The following is a 20,538-nucleotide window of genomic DNA, read 5'->3' on the forward strand; positions in this document are numbered from 1 at the left end:
ATTCAACATTCACAAATCAATCAGCATGATACATCACATTAATTAAAAAAAGGACAAAAACCATATGATCCTCTTAACTGATGCAGAAAAAGCATTTGAGAAAATACAGCATCCTTTCTTGATTAAAATTCTCCACAGTGTAGAGTTAGAAGGAACATACTTCAATATCATAAAAGCCACATACAAAAAGCCCACAACAATTGACATTCTCAATGGGGAAAAACTGAGAGCTTTTCCCCTAAGGTCAGGAACACAACCAGTGCCCACTCTCACCCCTGTTGTTCAACATATATTACTAGCCTCAGCAATCAGATAACAAAAAGAAATAAAAAGCATTCAAATTGGCAAAGAATAAGTCAAATTCTAACTCTTTGCAGATGACATGATACTTTATGTGGAAAACCCGAAAGACTCCACCCCAAAATTACTAGAACTCATACAGGAATTCAGCAACGTGGCAGGATATAAAATCAGTGCACAGAAATCAGTTGCATTTCTATACACTAACAATGAGACAGAAGAAAGAGAAATTAAGGAATCGATCCCATTTACAACTGCACCAAAAACTATAAGATACATAAGAATGAACCAAACCAAAGAGGTAAAGGACCTGTACTCTAAAAACTAGAGAACACTTATGAAAGAAATTGAGGGAGACACAAAGAAATGGAAAAACATTCCACACTCATGAACTGGAAGAATAAATATTGTTAAAATGTCTATGCTACCCAGAGCAATATACACATTCAATGCAATCCCTATCAAAATACCATCAACATTTTACACAGAGCTGGAACAAATAATCCTAAAATTTGTATGGAACCAGAAAAGACCCCGAATAGCCAGAGGAATGTTGATAAAGAAAACCAAAGCTGGTGGCATCACAATGCCAGACTTCAAGCTCTATTACAAAGCTGTAATCATCAAGACAGTATGGTCCTGGCACAAAAACAGACACATAGATCAATGGAACAGAATAGAGAGCCCAGAAATGGACCCTCAACTCTATGGTCAACTGATTTTTGACAAAGCAGGAAAGAATATCCAATGGAAAAAGGACAGTCTTTTCAATAAATGGTGTTGGGAAAATTGAACAGCCACATACAAAAGAATGAAACTGGACCATTTTCTTACACCGTGCACAAAGATAAATTCAAAATGGATGAAAGACCTAAATGTGAGACAGGAATCTATCAAGATCCTAGAGGAGAACACAGGCAGCAATCTCTTCAACCTTGGCCACAGCAACTTCTTGCTAGACACATCTCCAAAGGCAAGGGAAACAAAAGCAAAAAATGAACTATTGGGAATTCATTAAGATAAAAAGCTTCTGCACAGCAAAGGAAACAGTCAACAAAACTAAAAGGAAACCTACGGAATGGGAGAAGATATTTGCAAATGACATACCAAATAAAGGGCTAGTGTCCAAGATCTATAAAGAATTTATCAAACTCAACACCCAAAAAACAAATAATCCAGTTGAGAAATGGGCAGAAGACATGAACAGACATTTCTCCAAAGAAGACATACAAATGGCCAACAGACACATGAAAAATGCTCCACATCTCTTGGCATCAGGGTAATACAAATCAAAACCACAATAAAATATCACCTCATACTGGTCAGAATGGCTAAAATTAACAAGACAGGAAACAACAAATTTTGGTGAGGATGCGTAGAAAGGGAGACCCTCTTACACTGTTGGTGGGAATGCAAGCTGGTACAGCCACTCGGGAAAAGAGTATGGATGTTCCTCAAGAAGTTAAAAATAGAGCTACCCTAAGACCCAGCAATTGCACTACTGGGTATTTACCCCAAAGATACAAATGTAGTGATCTGAAAGGGCACCTGCACCCCAATGTTCATAGCAGCAATGTCCACAATAGCTAAACTGTGGAAAGAACGGAGGTGTCCATCAACAGATGAATGGATAAAGAACAAGTGATATATATATATATATATATATATATATATATATATATATACAACAGAATATTACTCAGCCATCAGAAAGGATGAATACTTACCATATACATCAATATGGATGGAACTGGAGGGTATTATGCTGAGCAAAATAGGTCAATCAGAGAAAGACAATAATCATGGTTTCACTCCTATGTGGAATATAAGAAAGAGTGCAGAGGATCATAGGGGAAGGGAGGGAAAACTGAATGGGAAGTCATCAGAGAGGGAGAAAAACCATGAAAGACTCTTAACTATAGGAAACAAACTGAGGGTTGGTGGAGGGGAGGTGGTTGGGGGGATAGGGTAATTGGGTGATAAGCATTAAGGAGGGCACATGGTGTGATGAGCAGTGGGTGTTATAAGCACCTGATGAATTACTGAACACTACATCTGAAACTAATGATGTACTATATGTTGGCTAATTGAATTTAAACAAATAAATAAAATTCATATGGGAATGTAAGGGATCTGAATTAGCCAATCAGTCTTGAAAAAAAAGAAGAACAAAGATAGAGGACTCACAATTCCTGATTTCAAAACTTATTACAAAGCCACGGTAGTCAAAACAGTGTGGTACTGGCATAATAATAGCCTATAGATCAACGGAATATATTTGAGAGTACAGAAAAAATCCCATACATCTGTGGTCAGTTGATTTGGGACAAAGATGTTAAAACAATTCGGGGGGGGGGAAAGAATAGCCTTTCAACAAATAGGGCTGGACAACTGGATAGTCAGTTGAATTAATTATATCATAATTACTTCATACCATATATGGTATTACTTCATACCATAAATACTTCATACCATATGTAAAAATTAACTCAAAATTTGTTAAAGACCTAAAAGTAGGAGTTAAAACTGTAATATTCTTAGAAAAAAACATGGGTTTACATCTCCATGACCTTGGGTTAGGCAATGGTTTCTTAGGTATGACACCTAAAGCTCAAGCAACTAAAAAAAAAGATGAATTGGACTTCATCAAGATTAAAAACTTTTGGGGGCACCTGGGTGGCTTAGTCGGTTAAGCGTCTGCCTTCGGCTCAGGTCATGATCCCAGGATCCTGGGATCAAGTCCCACATTGGGCTCCTTGCTCGGCAGAGAGCCTGCTTCTCCCTCTGCTTGCCGCTCTCCCTGCTTGTGCACTCTTTCTCTCTCTCTCTCTCTGACAAATAAAGTTCTTTTTAAAAAAAAAGATTAAAAACCTTTGTGCTTCAAGTAACACTATCAAGAAAGTGGAAAGGCAACCCAAAGAATGAGAGAAAATATTTGCAAATCACATATCTGATAAAGGACTAGTAGCTGGTATATATAAAGACGTTTTACAACTCAACAATAAAATAGCAAGGAGCCAAATTCAAACTGGTAAAAGGATATGAATAGACATTTTTGCAAGGAAGAACTACAGATGACCAATACACACATGAAAAGTTGCTCAACATCATTAATCAAGATAGAAATGCAAATCAAAACCACAGTGTGATACTACTTCCCACCCACTTTAGTAAAAAAGATGGACAGTAGTATAAGTGTTGATGAGGATGTGGAGACATTGAAACCCTCATAGCACTGCTATGGGAATGCAAAATTGTGCAGCTGCTTTGGAAAACAGTTTGCCAGGTCCTCAAGAAGTTAAACATAGAATTACCATGTGACCCAGCAGTTCCTTTTCTGTGTTCATATCCAAAAGAATTGAAAACATACAAAAACTAGTATGTGAATGTTTATAACATCATTATTCATAATAGCCAAAAAATAGAAGCAACTGAAATGTTCACCAATGATGGAATGGATAAGTAAAATGTAGTATAACCATATAATGGAATATTCAGCCATAAAGAAGAATAAACAACTGATACATGGATGAACCCTGAAAATATTATGCTAATGAGAGAAGCCATTCACAAAAGGTCAGATATTGTTAGATTCCATTTATATGGAAAGTGTAGAATAGGCAAATTTATAGAGATGGGTGTAGGAAGGAAGATGCAGAGGCTGGGTGTAGGAAGAAATGAGTAACTACTAATAGGTATGTGATTTTTTTTTTAAAGTGATAATGTTCTGGAATTAGATACAGTGATGGTTACACAACCTTGGGAATATACTAAAAACCTACGAAACTGTACACTTTTTAAGAGGGTACATTTTATGGTATGAATTATATTTCAACTAAAAAATTTGAAAAGCAATAGTATTACTATATGCCAGCAAACAAAAAAGAGAGAGAAATCATAATTTTTAAAATGTCATTTACAATAGCATCAGAAATCAGTTTAAGAAAGACAATTTAGAATTAGAGCTGCACGAAGATAATATAAACTCAGAGCCATCAGCTGGCCATCCTTTACCACATGCAGAAAGGATCACAGACAGCTGAGTTTGGGAAGAGAAAATTAAAGCAGAGGTACAGAGAGGTGCAAAGGTGAGAATGCCAGAGCTGGGATTATGATGACTTCCCATTTCTTGGTTTCAGTCCCTTCTGATGCCTCGCTGAATTGCTGCTTTGGATTCTGTGACATATCTGTATTCATGTAACACATTTCCCCCCACTCACCAGCTGTTTTTGTTTAAAGTAGTTTGTTTGTTACTTAAAATTGTAATGAGAAGTTGGAATGTTTACTATACTTCCTGCTAGTATGAGCCTTTTATAAGAGCAAAAGTTCCCTACATATTTTGCACAATCCTGTGAAAATGGGTAAAAGATGCTTCCTATCAAATAATATTTTATTACACACACACACACACACCCTTCACATACATATACATACAACCATTCCAAATCTTTTTTTTTTTTCAAATTTTTATTTAAATTCCAGTTAGTTAACATACCCTGCAATATTGCGTTCAGGAGTAGAATTCAGTGATTCGTCACTTACATACCACACCCAGTGCTCATCATAACAAGTATCCACCTTAATACCCATCACCTATGTAGCCCACGCCCACCTACCTCCCTCCATCAATCCTCAGTTCTCTATCATTAAGAGTCTCTTATGGTTTGTTTCCTTGTCTCTTTTTTTCCCCCTTCCATATGTTCATCTCTTTTGTTTCTTAAATTCCCCATATAAGTGAAATCATATGGTATTTGTCTTTCTCTGACTTACTTCTCTTAGCATAATACATTCTAGCTCCATCCACATCATTGCAAATGGCAAGATTTCATTCTTTTTGATGGCTGAGTGATATTCCAGTGTATGTGTGTATGTGTGTGTGTGTGTGTGTGTGTATATATATATACACACACATACATATACCACATCTTCTTTATCCATTCATCAGTCGATGGACATGGGCACTTTCCAGATTTTGGCTATTCTTGATAATGCTGTTATAAACATTGGGATGCATGTACCCCTTCGAATCTGTATTTTTCAACCATCCCAAATCTTATGAACATTCCAATTATGTAATTCAGTTCTTATATGCAAATTCATATATCCCCAAATAAAGATACACAATTATACCTTTAAACATAACATACATATCCTATCTGCACCTTTCTCAATAAGTGACACAATGAAGGGGTCATAGATTTACCCTACTAAGTTTGTGACAACAAAATTTGGGCTTTTTCAAAACAACCCAAATTTCAATTTTTCTGACCTGCTGTCAGATCATGTTATTAAATGATACAAACATATTCAGTTCAGAGATTGCTAAATAATTGTTTCTCAATGTGCTTGCAAGTTCAACACATACTTTAGTATTATAATATCAAATTATGGGGCCATATATAAAAACAAAAGTATGCACCTTAATTTACATAATATAACTAAAAATTATTTTCATGCTTCTTGTGTTTGAAAACATTCTTTTAGCAATAGTTTCTCATCTATATAGTCCAATAGATAACATTTTTGTAAAATTTAAAGAAAAATATTTTTGCTATTTTTAAGGTATGACAATGTGAAAAGTACACTTTTTTGGTTGTAAAATATTTAAAATTTTTCAGGTCTATTCTTAATACATAAGGTTTAGACATTTAAACTTTTGGTCCTTTAAATAGATTCTCAGTAAGAAGTATGGACTTTGGGGGTGCCCAGTGGCTCAGCTGTTAAGCGTCTGCCTTCGGCTCAGGTTATGATCCCAGAGTCCTGGGATCAAGCCCCACATCGGGGTCTCTGCTAGGTGGGAAGTCTGCTTCTCCCTCTCCCACTCCCCCTGCTTGTGTTCCCTCTCTCTCTGTCAAATAAATAAAATCTTAAAAAAAAAAAGTATGGACTTTAATTTGAAGAAAATTGATTTGACATTAGTAAATTCATTTGCATTTGCTGTGCCATTCTGAGTTGAAAATTTAGTATATTTGAAAAATGAAAAGATGAAAGAAATGCCTGAGCACTGTGGAAGTGTGCAGATTTAAATACTAGTCAAAACACAGTTTGGTTTTCTTTATACTTTTTGGTGTATTAAATGCATTAAATTGCAAAACCAAGGACTCCAATTCATTAATGTTACCTTTTTCTTGATAAATAAATAACAAAGTGATACGATATTTGACAAAAAATTAAGAGGAGATGCTCTCTCATTTAAAAAGTAAAGTCATATGGGATGCCTGGGTGGCTCAGATGCTTAAGCTTCTGCCTTCAGCTCAGGTCATGATCCCAGGGTCCTGGGAGGGTGGCTCAGATGCTTAAGCTTTTGCCTTCAGCTCAGGTCATGATCCCAGGGTCCTGGGATCGAGCCCCACGTCCGGCTCCTGGCTCAGCAGGGAGCCTACTTCTCCCTCGCCCTCTGCCTCTCCCCCTGCTCATGCTCTCTCTCTCTCTCTATCTCTGTGTCTCGAATGAATAAATAAAATCGTTTAAAAAAATAAATAAATAAAAAGTAAAGTCATAAAGTGCATAAATCTGATTAACATAAATCAGGAACTGCAAGTCAAAGTAATATTCTTTTAGAAATACTAATCCCAGGGGTGCCTGGGTGGCTCAGTCAGTTAGTGTCCGACTCTTGATTTTGGCTCAGGTCATGATCCTGGGGTTGTGGTATTGAGTCCCAGAGTTGGGCTCCCCCCTCAGCAAAAGTTTTTTTTGGAGATTCTCACTTTCCCTCTCCCTCACCCCCCCCGAAATAAAGAAATAAATCTTAAAAAAAAAAATTAACTTAAGTAGCTAGCTTATGCAGAGACCAATTATTTAAATTTATAATTAGGATGCAAGGCTAAGTGTGTCAGGGGTTATGTGCCTACTATTATCAGTTTTTCTTAGATTTTTTTTAAAGCAACCAACAGCTGCCCCACAGCCATTACTGACCCTGTTAAAGTAATTTTAAATATTTTCTTTAAATACAATTCTAGTTGACATTAATGAATTTATTTTACTTTAAATACTTAGAATTGGGGGCTTTAAAAACATGCAAATCTGTATGTGACAAAACTATGAAAATGTATGCATTTCAGATTATTGTAGTGATGGGAATATGGGATCTATTAACTTTAAATTATACCTAAGAGTACAGCTTAGGTCAATTTTCTTTGAGAACCTAATTTTTCCAATTATCAATCTCTGTAAGCTTATATTTGTTAATAAGACAAATTCAGACAATTCTCAGGATATGGGAAGTGGGGTGAGGATGGGGGAGCACTTATAAGTACCATTTCTAACAGAAATAAAAAGTTTTTGTCACTTAGGTAATTAATATCCATATGCTAATATTCTATAAACAAACTTGTATACAGCCTTCATTCCCAACAAGACTTGCCAACTCTGCCTTGAAATTTGTGGAAGTCTCCAGAATCTCTAAAATTCAACTCCAGGTGGTAGGTAGTTTTCAACCACTGGGAATAAATGTGTGTAGTCATTGTGCGCCATCTTGTGGTGATGTTTAGAAATGCATCTATTAGGAATTGGATTAGGGAACAAAGCAATTCCTTATCCCTTATTGCAAAACAAAAACCTACAAGGCATTTTCCCCTCATCTTCCCATCCCCAAATCCTCTGATTCCCTAAATAAATTAAATGCATTATTTGGGGGGAGAATTAAGGTAGCTAGTGTAACTAGGGAGGCGGGGTGGTTGAGAGATCAGGCTCTGGAATTAGACTACCTTAAGTTAGAATCTCAGATTTGCTATTTCTTATCTGGATAGTCTTGATTCTCTGGAATTAGACAAGGAGACAGAAAATATAAGAGATAAAGGGAAACCTAGGAGTCTGATAGCTGACTAATAAATGTTTCAGAAAGAGAGAACAAACAAATCAGAAGAAATAATTTAAGAAAATTTTCTACACTTGGAGATACAGATCTGCACATCAAAAAGGCTTAGTCCGTGCTAATTAAGATGAATGAAAGAATATCTACAAAGGAGGAATAATTGCAACATTTCAGAACATCATGGATAAAGAGAAAATCATAAATGCTTCCAAGGAACAAGAATTGAAATTGTGTTAATCTTTATCAGTAGCACTGGATGTTGTAGAAGACAATAGACTTAAAGTTCAGGGAAAATGATTTTCAACCCTGTGTTCTATACCCAGCCAAACTATTAAGTGTGAAAGTAAAGTAATTTTAATACATTCAAGGATTTAGAAAGTTGAACTCACACACATCTTTTCTGAAGCAGTTGCTTGAGTATGAGCACAATATAACAAAGCAATTAACCAAGAAAGAAAATGTCAAAGAATCCAAGAATAGTGGATTCACTCAAGAAGCTTAATGAAAGGAAGTTCGGGATGACAACTGTAGGAGAGGCCACATTACGTTAAGAGAAGGATGGAGGGCTCAAGAAAGGAAGTATCTATGAGGAGGGAATAAATAGGTGGTGTCTCCATGTATTTATTTTTGTCTCTGAAATATTAAATACACGTAAAGAAATTTAAGATAGATAGTGCTAGACTAAAAGAAAGGCAGGAAAACTTCAGGGAAAATATAGCTGCTCAAGAAAGAAAAGCGCTTCACTTGATTCAGTATTAATATTTTTATTTTTTGTATAGCTCTCAAATCAGCCCATTCTCTGACTGTACTACTGTCATCACTCTAGATTGAGTTACCATCATTTTTTTTGCCTAGACTCCTCTGGTAGCCTTTTTTCAAAATGCAAATTTAATTATGTTCCTTCCTTGATTAAATCACTATAGTGTCTTCCCCTAGCTCTTAGAATAAAAGATCCAAATCATTAACATCCCTACTAGGTTCCATACTGTCTCGTGGTCAGGCAGTTCCTAAGCAGCAGTGAGATGGCAGCTGCTAGGTAGTCTTGCCTCACCTCTATAGAATTGGCTGGTAAGGACACAAGAGACCTAAATGGATCTAGACAGTTTATTACTTACATAGATGGCAAAACAAGATCAGCATGTTATCAGTTGCTTGCATTCCTAATCCCACAGGATAACACTGACCAGATAACACAAATAGTGGGTTGCTTTGTTTTTGAGGCATCAACTATAGCGTGCAACTAAGTGGTTTTATAGCCTGCATCTGTACCTTGGAAGAGGCAAGGTAGAAAGTCCAGTGCCTTACTGGAACCAGAGGCAGATGAGAAACTGCTTCATGGCAATGCCATGCAAGATAGGGAGCCTCTTGCAAGCTAAGGAGGCAGATTAGAAATGGCTTTTAGCACCTCCTCACAAGACTGCCTATCTTGACATGTCCCAAAGAGTATCAGAGGGCATTCTATAAATAGTTAAGTCTTGGATGTGGCCTATATAGAGACATGGAATTGCTAGGGTACCATGGTGGAGCCATTCTCCTACAAATATAGCCTGACCTTTCTCCACTAATTTCATCTTGTGTGCTCTCTCTTACTTGCTGAACATCAGCCACACTGACCTTTCAATTTCTTCGTTATGCCATGCTTTCCCTTGTCATAGAAATTTTGCATATGCCCCCTCTCTGCCTGAGGTACTCTTTCTCCTGCCTCTTTGCCTTCTTAATTCCCATTCTTTCTTTAGTCTTCAACTCAGTTGTTGCTTCTTAGGGAAACCTTCCAAGACATTCCTAACTAGAACAGTGCATCCAATTATCACATAGCATTGTGCTCCTCTCCTTCATAGCATTCTAAACAATTTTAATTTTATAGTTACTTGTATAATCCTTAAGTAATAATAGTAAAGATAATACATGCTCTAATATATTATTTTATCACTTAATTTGAAAATGCTTTCACATACTTAATTTCATTTTATCTTTTCATCTCTGTGAGGTGAACAAAACAGGTATTATTTTTAATCTGTTTTTTACAGATAAGAGCCCATATTAAAACTTATGTTTTCTTACTTTAGTTTAAAGTGCTCTGTACTTCACCATGTGTTTCTCATGTGAATATATAAGGCAGCATGCAGTGAGTAAGAGGGACAAAGAAAATGCCATAGGGGCTTAAAGAAGAGAGAAATCATTTCAGATGGGGTGATAGGGATAGATCTCCATGATAGAGGTACCATTTAAGGTGGCCTTGAAAGTTGATAAGCTTCTGATAGACAAAGAAGTGAGCGGCTTCTAAGACAAGACGTAATATCAAAGGTACAATCATAGAAAGTCTTGAGACTATTTGAATAATGGCAAGCAAATGTGTTTTTGTTTTTAAAGATTTTATTTATTTATTTATTTATTTATTTATTTACTTATTTATTTGACAGAGGAGAGGGGGAGAGAGAGAGCGTGTGCACACAAGCAGGAGGAGAGGCAGGCAGAGGGAGAAGCAGACTCCCCACTGAGCAGGGAGCCCAATGTGGGGCTCCATCCCAGGCTGAGATCATGACCTGAGCCGAAAGCAGACGCTTAACCCACTGAGCAACCCAGACGCCCCAAGCAAATGTGTTTTGATGGATTAGGGTTACTATGGGTACCAGAAAGGGAGGCTAGAATTACATTGTGGAGGACTTTAAATATGAAATTAATTTGCTGGCACGGGAAGTAACTAACATTTCTAAGTGGGCAAATGATCTGACCAGAGTTGAACTTTAGGAGGACTAATTAAACAGCATGTAGAATAAATTGTAGCATGGTAGGACTTGACAAGGAGACCAGGTAACTGAGATGAAATTATGAACTAGGGCAAAAGACCACAGCTCTCGTAGAGCTGTGGGTTATCTCTGGGGGTTGGGAGGAGCTTATTTATAGGATTTTAGCTTGTGCTGGTGATTCTTAGCAGGGTTTAGGGAGGGCAGAGGTCAATTCTAGATTGGATACTTTAAAAAAGTGAAGTATTGGGTATTTTGGTGTATCTTATCTTGGAGATGGGAAGATTAAGGAAATAGTAGTCATTTGTGTTAACCAGAAGAGGGGGATGTTTAGTTATTTTTGTGGTTCTTGAGTGTCCTCTCCTCAAGTTTCAGAAATAATTACACAGTAGTCTTATTTCGATCTTTACTACTGTCACAGAATGGCCTTACTGAGTGTTGTTTATATTCTACCAAAGTTGTTTATATTCACTTGGGAACACTGTGGTTCATCCTGTCAGCTTCCAGCTGCCAGGGATGTTTCATTACTTTATCACTACCCAATACATTGATCTGCTTAGCCCCTAAGGCATCTAGCCAGTTGCCTCATAGGGTGAGCAGCCTTATCCGTTTACTCCAGGTGCTATACAAATATTATTGTTATCTAAATGTGCCATGTCTTGAAAAGAGTTGACTGAGCAACAGCACTGAAAATGAAGACTAAAGGACCAAAAAAGGTTATAAAGGTTTTCAAAGCTCTTCACTATCTCCAACATTTCTAGTTCACTTAAAATCTACGCTCCAACAAAAATCAACTTATTTCTATTTCTACAGTTTATGGTTTGCTTCCTTTGAGTATATGCCCTCTACCTGGACCATCATGTCCAGATCCTATCTGTCAGTTTAGATGTCTCTCCCTTCCCCCATGTTACTAAGATCAAGAAAAAGTCTACTTAAAATATTATGAATGAAGAATAAATTATGTATTTGGATATTCTAGCTTGGGGGGTCAAGCTGGAAGCAATCTCTTTTTCCTGTGAATTCATATAGCAAATTTCTTATACCCCTAAAACACATATTTCTAATGTTTATTAAATATGTATGGTGTCCTAAGTGCTAGAAACTATCACTGATACCACCAAAATGCTGTGATGTTTGCTTCTTTCCAGGTTCTTCTTAAGTGTAAGTATAAAGCAGCAGGGAAGTTTCTTACTCTTACCTCATTCAAGATAAGAGTTACTGATATTCTGTGGTATTTGGCTCTATGTCAGAGAGGTGAAGAGAAGCTTATAGGTGGGTCGATGCTCCTTGTGAAGAGCTGGGATTGGGCTAATAGCTGGACAGGGACTAGCTGTTATCAGAAATATCATTTTAAAAATTACATATTAAATAGGCTAACATTTGAGGAAGTGAAAATCATAACTTTTTTGTACTGTATGAAAGGAAATAAACTGTAGTAAAAATAGGTTTGTTTTTCTTATATTAATTTAGGAATGACTGCTTGCAAAAAACCTGGGAACCGAGAATGTAATCATCACTGTAAGAATAAACATACATGTGGCCATGACTGCTGTGAGTTCCATAAAAGAAGTTTATTTCAGGTTTTAAAAATTGAAAGGCCTTTGAATAGTAATGACATCCTAATTACCTACGTATGATATTTATGTTATGCAGTTTATAACTCAAATAATTTTCTTTCTTTGTGGGTAACATGAAAAAAATTAGATTAGAAATTATGAAGATCTACCCCTGAAACTAATAATACTATATGTTAACTAAATTGAATTTAAATAAAAAATTCAAAAAAAAAGAAATTATGAAGAAACTTGGCTTTACATGAACACTACCTAAAGTTTCACTTAAAGAAGCGAGAATTTCTTTTCATAGGTAAAACTGGAGTTGCACAAAAGTCAGAAATGAAAGAGCCAACAATCTCTTCATATTTATCCGATTTAAGAAACAGGAATGCTGTTTCATCACTTCCTCCAGTTAAACGTCTCAAGGTTAGTTTTAATAACATTTAGCCCTTGTTCTGTAATCTAATGTATATGAATATTCCTTTATTCTGTGTATCAGTTAGGTATCCGAAGTGAACTTTAGTTACTTGAGGGCTTGCCTAGGAGTATGGCCATTTTTCAAAATGTTGTTTCTAAGGGAAAAGATACTTTAGTTCTTTTTTTTTTAAGATTTTATTTATTTATTTGAGAGAGAGTGAGAAAGAGCATGAGTAGGGGGATGGGCAGAGGGAAAAGGAGAAGCAGACTCCCCGCTGAGCAGGGAGCCCTACATGGGGCTCAGTCCCAGGACCCTGGGATCACAACCTCAGCTGAAGGCAGCCACTTAACCGACTGAGCCACCCAGGTGCTCCAAGATACTGTAGTTCTTAATAATTAGTCTGTAAATCTACTTTTGGGACATAGTTCTACAGCCCCTTATTAGTCTTTTTTTTTTTTTTAACCAAAGAAGAAGGAAATGGAGAGGGATATGTAGTTTGGCTTGGTTCGGCAATTAAAACAAGACACGCTTGCCCTTTCCTGGTTCTGTCTGTGCTGGAGCGGTATGGAGAGTCTAAAGTTGATTTTGATTCATGTACCTAGATGAGTACTGAGCAAGAGGCTCCTTTCCAAGTCATGAAGGAATGGTTGTTCCTACCTTGATTAGCTGGTCACTAGCAGACTTATTCTAAGCCTATGTTATCATATCCAGGGCAAAATAATTGATCAGGCCACAGAAAAGAGGCAAGAAAATGGCAGTGTCTGCTTCTTTTCTAGGACTTTAGTAAGAATGAAGATTTTAAGTCATGAGGCTAAAACAAGGGGAATACTGGGAAATGAAGAGGTATGCACATTAAAACAGCCACCACCTTCTCTGAGATAATATTTTTTTAGTAGCCCAAGTTCTTCCTCCCTCCCCCCCTTCCTTTCTTTCATCCTTCCTTCCTTCTTTCCTTCTCCATTCTGTATTATCCCCTCTTTCCTTCCATATTCATTTTTTTTAAGTTTATTTAATTGGGGCACCTGGGTGGCTCAGTCAGTTAAGTGTCCGGCTCTTGATTTTGGCTAAGGTCATGATCTCAGGGTTGTGAGATGGAGCCCCATGTTGGGCTCCACGCTGGGTGTGGAGCCTGCTTAAGATTCTTTCTCTCCCTCACCCTGTGCCCCTTCCCTCCCTTTCTCTCTCTCCCTCTCTTACTTTTTTTCTTTTTAAAGATTTTATTTATTTATTTGACAGAGAGAGAGAGAGCAAAAGCAGGGGGAGCGGCAGGCAGAGGGAGAGGGAGAAGCAGGCTACCCGCGGAGCAGGGAGCCAGATGTGGGGCTCAATACCAGGATCCTGGGATCATGACCTGAGCCGAAGGCAGATGCCCAACTGACTGAGCCACCCAGGTGCCCCTCTCTCCCTCTCTTAAAAAAAGAAAGTTACTATTTTTAGTAATCTGTACACCCAAAGTAGGGCTCAAACCCACAACCCTGAGATCAAAAGTCTCATGCTCTTCCAACTGAGCCAACTGAGTACCCCCCTTCCATATTCATTGAGCACCAGCAATATGCTAAGTACTGTGATAGGTGCTAAGTTACAGCAGTGAATAAGACAGTTTTAGTCCCAATCCTCATACAGCTTATAGTTGGGTGAAGGATACAAATAACTAAATAGGCTTTTTCAATGTAGTATGATAGAGGATTCTGTGACAGAGGTGTAAGATAACTTGAACTTGGATAGAAAGTGTACTCAGTCCACATTTGATAGGCCAGGAAAGGATTCCAAATAATCATGATTGAGACTTGAAGGATATCTAGGCATAAGCCAGGTATGGAGAGGTAGGCACTAGAGTAGTGGTGGAGACGGATAGAAAAGTATTCCACACATAGAAAATATGAAGTGGTATAGAACTGAGAAAGAGAGAGAGCTTTTAAAACATTGAAGTTATACAGTGTGTCTGGAGTTCAATCACAAGTAAGGGAGTAGAGAGAGATGAGGCTGAAAAGGTAAGTAAGAGCTAGATAATGAAGGCCTTTTTGGTATTTTAAGGATTTAGACTTTATCCTGAAAGTATTGGGAAGCCACTGAAGGGCTTTAATCAGTGACATGATCAGAATTGCATTTTCTCAAGTTCACTCTGGATGCAATGTAGAGAATGGATTAGAGGATGATAGAAAAGGAACATAAGGACTCATTAGGTGGGTTTTACAATAATCCAGGCAAGATGATGGTCTAGTTTAATGTAGTAGCAGTAGCAGTGGAAGGAAGTGGCTAGGTTTAAGACATTTTTCAGAGATAGAATCAACTACCCTGGTACTTAATTGCTTATGAAGGGTGAATTAAAAGGAGTAAAGATGATGACCAGCTTTCTGAACTGAGCAAGTAGGAAAAAAGTGAGGCCTCACTAGGGTGGAAACTCCAAAGGAAAAGCAAGTTTGGAGAAGTAAATACACAATAAGTTCAATCTGGAAAATACTGAATTTAGAAGCCTGCAAGATACCTAGGTAAAGATGTTCCACAGACAGTTGGTTTAACTCTGAAAATCAGGAAAAGGATCTGAATTAGAAATATAGATTTGAGAGTCATTCACTTGTAGATGATAATTGAAGCCATGGAAGTAAATAAGATCTTTAAAAATGTGTAGAGGGATAAGAGAAAAAGGCCTAGTAAAGAACTATGAAGAATCTCAACATTTAAGAAGTGCCTGAGAAGGAGATTTGATTTGAGAACTAGCCTGAGTTTCTCATAATCCATTGGTTTTGGGACTTTGTGTACCAGCAGGAATTTTGCTGTTTGGCTTGTTTGTTAAAAAGTGTTGCTGTGGGCGCCTGGGTGGCTCAGTCGGTGAAACGGCTGCCTTCGGCTCAGGTCATGATCGCACGGTCCTGGGATCGAGCCCCGCATTGGGCTCCCTGCTCCGCGGGGAGCCTGCTTCTCCCTCTCCCTCTGCCTGCCTCTCTGCGTACTTGTGCTCTCTATCTCTCTGTCAAATAAATAAATAAAATCTTTAAAAATAAAAAAAAATTAAAAAAAAAGTGTTGCTGTGAAATAGACAGTTGAACTGTTTTTCTCGTTAATAGATGCAAATGAATAAATCTCAAAGTGTGGACCTTAAAGAATTTGGTTTTACTCCAAAACCTTCTCTTCCCAGTATATCAAGGTACAGTATAATGTTAATATCCAAGGTAGAATAGTCATCATAAACTTTTTGCTCCTCCAAATAATCATTTCTTCAGAGAAAGGTGAACACTGGCTACATTCAAATCATAGTAATCATTTAGTTCCATAATGAAGTAATAATATCATAAGAGTTTGGTTATCTAAATTTATTTAGAACTCTACAGTTATAGAATATTTTAACATTCACTGAATCATCTCTTTCTGGGAAACTACCCATCCTATATGTCATGACCTCAGGCTTTCTCTACCTTCTAAATTTAACAGGTGACAAAAGTATACTTTAAAAGAAAAGTATACTTTAAAAAGAAAAATTATGTTGCTGTACAAAGTCTAATCTTTTCCATTTAGGGGCCCACTCTATTAATAACACTTCATATTTATAAAATAATTTACATTTTAAAAATTGCACATTTGTGTATTATCTCTTTTGACCTTAACCACAACCTGGATCATAAAATGAGGTATTTCTATCCCATTTTATAGATAAAATAACCGAAGCTCATATTCCTAGTTATTAAGCAGAAGGCCCTAAATGATAACTCAGCATTCTTTTCCTATACCATGATGCCTAGAAGGTAATAGTATATGTCATTTCCCTTCCAGATAACGGTATTCTATATGCAGGGATGACATTTAATATACTTAACAAGCAGTACAGAGCAGCCACTGACCAATCAGAACAGATGCCAACACTACTTCAAGAGATCCTAGCTTTTGTTATCTAATTGAAAGTAGCATTAGCAATAGATTTTTAAGGCTATACACAGATAGCAGATAACTACATATTTGGGTCATGTATAGATGACTAAGTATCTTGCTTCCAATAAACACCTATTTTTTTACCCTTTACTACCCTCGGCTAATGCATTTTATCATAGAAGTGTTGAGAAGATGAACCCTTTCTTTTTTATTTATATGAGTAAGTGGTTTTCAAATTCAGATTAGTTTTAATATTTAATATTTTATGGTTTTATTTATCTTTATGAAGGTCAGAGTGTTTAAACATACCTGAATTGTCTATAATGGAGCAGAGGGATCAGCGTGAAATCTGTGCAAAAGTTCAACAAGAACCATCAGAATATCAAGACAAAGGTGAATTACCATTGATATTGCCTTGAAAGAGAAAATGGTTTATCATTACTTCAGAATGACAATGTTATTGAAAAACCAACATCTGAAATTACTATGATTATTAACTTGCAACATTTTTCTCCTGGGTTATTAGGCCAATTTGAAATTCTTAGGTCTGTTATTTCAGATGGACTTACTATGTTTGTCACCTAGATTTTTTATTTTAAAAGTCTGTTCCCTACATTGTGTTGACTATTTTTATTTAAAGATAATATGAGGAAAAACTGAGAAAATAAGGGACCTGGAGATATATAAAGTATTAAAATGCTGAACTATTACTTTTATATGTCTTTAAAATTATTTAAAATAATTTTATGTTTATAAAATTTGTCTAGTTTTACAAAACAGCTGTGTGATCTTGGAAGAATTATTTAACTTCTTTAGGTCTTAGTTTTATCTATAAAATTAGGGGATTAAATTAGGTGACCTTTAATACCTCTCCAGTTTCTAATATGGTTCTTACAAATTCCTCTGATAATATGAGAATATAACCTAATTTGTGGGATATAGCTCATATGTAATCTAGATTTGCTTTTATCTGTGTCAATCACTTAATTAATGAGATAAAGCATATAATTCTTCAACACTGGGACCAGGTCATCATTACTCCGGATCCTGTTATTACTAGCATCATTTGTCTGGGTCATGCCATTAATAGCCAGTCTGTTAAAATGTGTGAGAAATAATCCTGGCCATAGAATTGTTTGTTTCTGTTGCTGTATGTAGAAATGGTAAACTTGGGGTTTTCCACAAATAATTTCATGTGTGTGGCCTTAGCATCTATTGACAACTCTTTCCTTCATTCTGTCACTTTATGCTTCCTCTAGCCATAATTTAAGATCTTAAGTAGGCAAGGGCTGGAGTACCCACAACCTCTTAGGCCCAAATAAGAACAAGAAAAGTCCCCTAATCTCACTTAGAGTATCAGAGCATTTATCCAACTTGCTCAAAGTCTGATATCATTACAACGTGGAGAGAAGTGTTAGAATTTTCAACTCCTTAATTTTTATCTCTCTTCAACCTATAGCCCTCTAACTTACTCCTTGTTCTGCTGCTCTGTTCCCTGCCCTTCTACATACCACAGTCTATTCCTCTGCTTACTTTCATGCTGTCTTTTTTTTTTTTTTAAGATTTTACTTATTTGAGTGAGAGAAACAGAGATAGCAAGAGAGAGTGAGAGCACAAGTGGGGAGGAGAGAGAGAAGCAGGCTCCCTACTGAGCAGGGAGCCTGATGCGGGGCTTGATGCAGGACTCAATGTGGGGCTCGATCCCAGGACCCTGGGATCATGATCTGAGTTGAAGGCAGACGCTTAACTGAGCCACCCAGGCGCCCCCTTTCATGCTGACTTTACATAGTTTTCCTACTTTTCTTTCTTTCCTATCCCCTATTCCGAATCCAATTTATATTATGATATTAAAGTCTCATCTAGATACTTTAACCCCCAATGATAATTGTATCCGTTTTACTGAAAATGAGTCACTTTTTTTTTTTTTTTTTTGAAGAAGCTGTGTAGTAAGTAGTTAAATTCACAGGATCTAGAATAATCTGTTTGGGGTGCCTAGCTGGCTCAGTTGGTAGAGCATGTGACTCTTGATCTCAGGGTTATGAGTTCAAGACCCATGTTGGGCTGGGAGGTTACTAAAAAAAAAATGCTTAGAGTAATCTGTCTAGGCTCAAATTCTAGCCATTTAGTAGTTGTGTCACCTTTTGTAATGTATCTACCCACTTTATCTCAATTCCCTCATCTGCTTATGTATTAGGGATTTTAGTATTAAATGAGATAATGTACATAAAGCTCTTAGCATAGTATCTGGTACTATTATTAGTAGTAATCGAGTATATTCATTATACTTTTCACACATTAGTTTTTGGTGGCAAAACATACTTTGTTTGTATTCAAATATTGCTCTAGAGAATGTTTTAAGAAAAACATGCCAATTTTTATCGTCTGTATTCCAATTTCAAGAAAGGAAAAAGAAGAAAAAAAGAAAAAATATCAGAAATTATATGAGAAAGTGTGTTGAATCATAAAATTTAAATTGTAAGGGACCTTTGTGCAATTTCTCATTTTATAGTGAAAGAAACCAAGACTCTGAGAGATTAAATGACTCACCTAAAATCACATATCTAATTAATGGCAGGGCCAGAAATAGATTCTATATCTCCTGATTCCCAGTTCAGTGCCATTTCTATAAAATGAAATTGACTTTTAGTTATCAGTAGAGAATTGAAAATCGAACCTATATGAACTCTTTCAATTTTCTACCCCGCAACTATATATTTCTGTCTCTGCATCTTTCCTTAAAGAAGAATTCTCTTTTCTTCTATTCAAGGTTTATCTCTCCACCTATAGTTTTAATGTTTCTAATTCTGCCTCCCTTGGGGCTTTAGGAGACCAATTACCCCTCTCCTCTTTTCCATATTTTCTATCTCTCCTCCCTATTTCTCTTCAACATATAAATATGCTCAAGTCTCTTCCCTCTTCAGCTCCCTATCCTCATCAAGATAGTCATGACCATTCGGGTTGTAAGTGACAGAAATTCTACTCAAAGTGACTTAATCACACAAAAAAGGAGACCATTCATGTAAACTTATAAGTCCAGACATGCGTCTGGCTTTTATCTTGCTAGATCCAGATACTCAAATAATTTCAGTCATGCCTCTGGCTTTCTCTCAATCTTTTAGCTATGCCTGTTACTAATTGGCTTTATTTTTGTCAAGAGGATTTTTCACATGGCAGGTAGCCCCTAACTCACATCTTCCCAATTGAACAGTGTCAGTAGAAATACAGTCTTCCCTGTTAGCTTTGGCAGAGCAGAGTTCATCCTAAATGGCCTCAGTTGAGTCTTGTATTCATCCCTCCATTAAACCCTGTAACCTGGGGAATGGGTCATGCATTCCTCTGCTGTAGCCCTGGAGGCTAGGGTACCATGAATGACATCCTCACCAGGGTCACATGGAATGGGTAGAGGCAGTTTCCCCAAAGGACAGGAAAGATATTCCTATTAAAAGAAGGGAAAATATGTCAGGCAAAGAACAGAATCACAGAGTCTTTATATACTTTAATGTCTTGCTCTCCCATCAAAACAAAAATTCTTCAAAGGGCAGTTTATACTCACTGTGCTCATGTCCTTACCTCCTAGTCATTTTTTCATTCACTAAACTTTGGGTTCTTACTCCTTTGAAACTGCTTTTGCTTAGACCATTTAGTGATCTCCTAAGTACTGAATTCAGTGAACTCTTTTCAACTTTTATTTTCTTCGACCATTGTAGTATTTGACACATCTGGTATTTTCCTCCTTTTGGAAATCTCTCCTTTGGTTTCAATTAAACCATTCTGTTGGTTCTCCTACTACTTCTTGAATTGCTTGGGCTTTTTTTCCTGTTGATATTGCAAAAGGATTCTTTT

General features: G+C 36.8%; 1 protein-coding gene across 1 annotated transcript in view; it reads left to right on the top strand.

Moving 5' to 3' along the window:
* The window catches only part of HFM1 (helicase for meiosis 1), a 112,953-nt gene that overhangs the window by 81,711 nt on the left and 10,704 nt on the right, over window positions 1-20,538 (top strand). The window contains exons 31-34 of the mRNA XM_078072777.1: window positions 12,328-12,408; window positions 12,724-12,839; window positions 15,897-15,976; window positions 16,985-17,088. Coding sequence (XP_077928903.1) covers window positions 12,328-12,408; window positions 12,724-12,839; window positions 15,897-15,976; window positions 16,985-17,088 — 381 coding nt within the window. The remainder of the gene's footprint in view (window positions 1-12,327; window positions 12,409-12,723; window positions 12,840-15,896; window positions 15,977-16,984; window positions 17,089-20,538) is intronic.

Source organism: Halichoerus grypus, chromosome 5, assembly GCF_964656455.1.
Source record: "Halichoerus grypus chromosome 5, mHalGry1.hap1.1, whole genome shotgun sequence".
NCBI lineage: Eukaryota > Metazoa > Chordata > Mammalia > Carnivora > Phocidae > Halichoerus > Halichoerus grypus.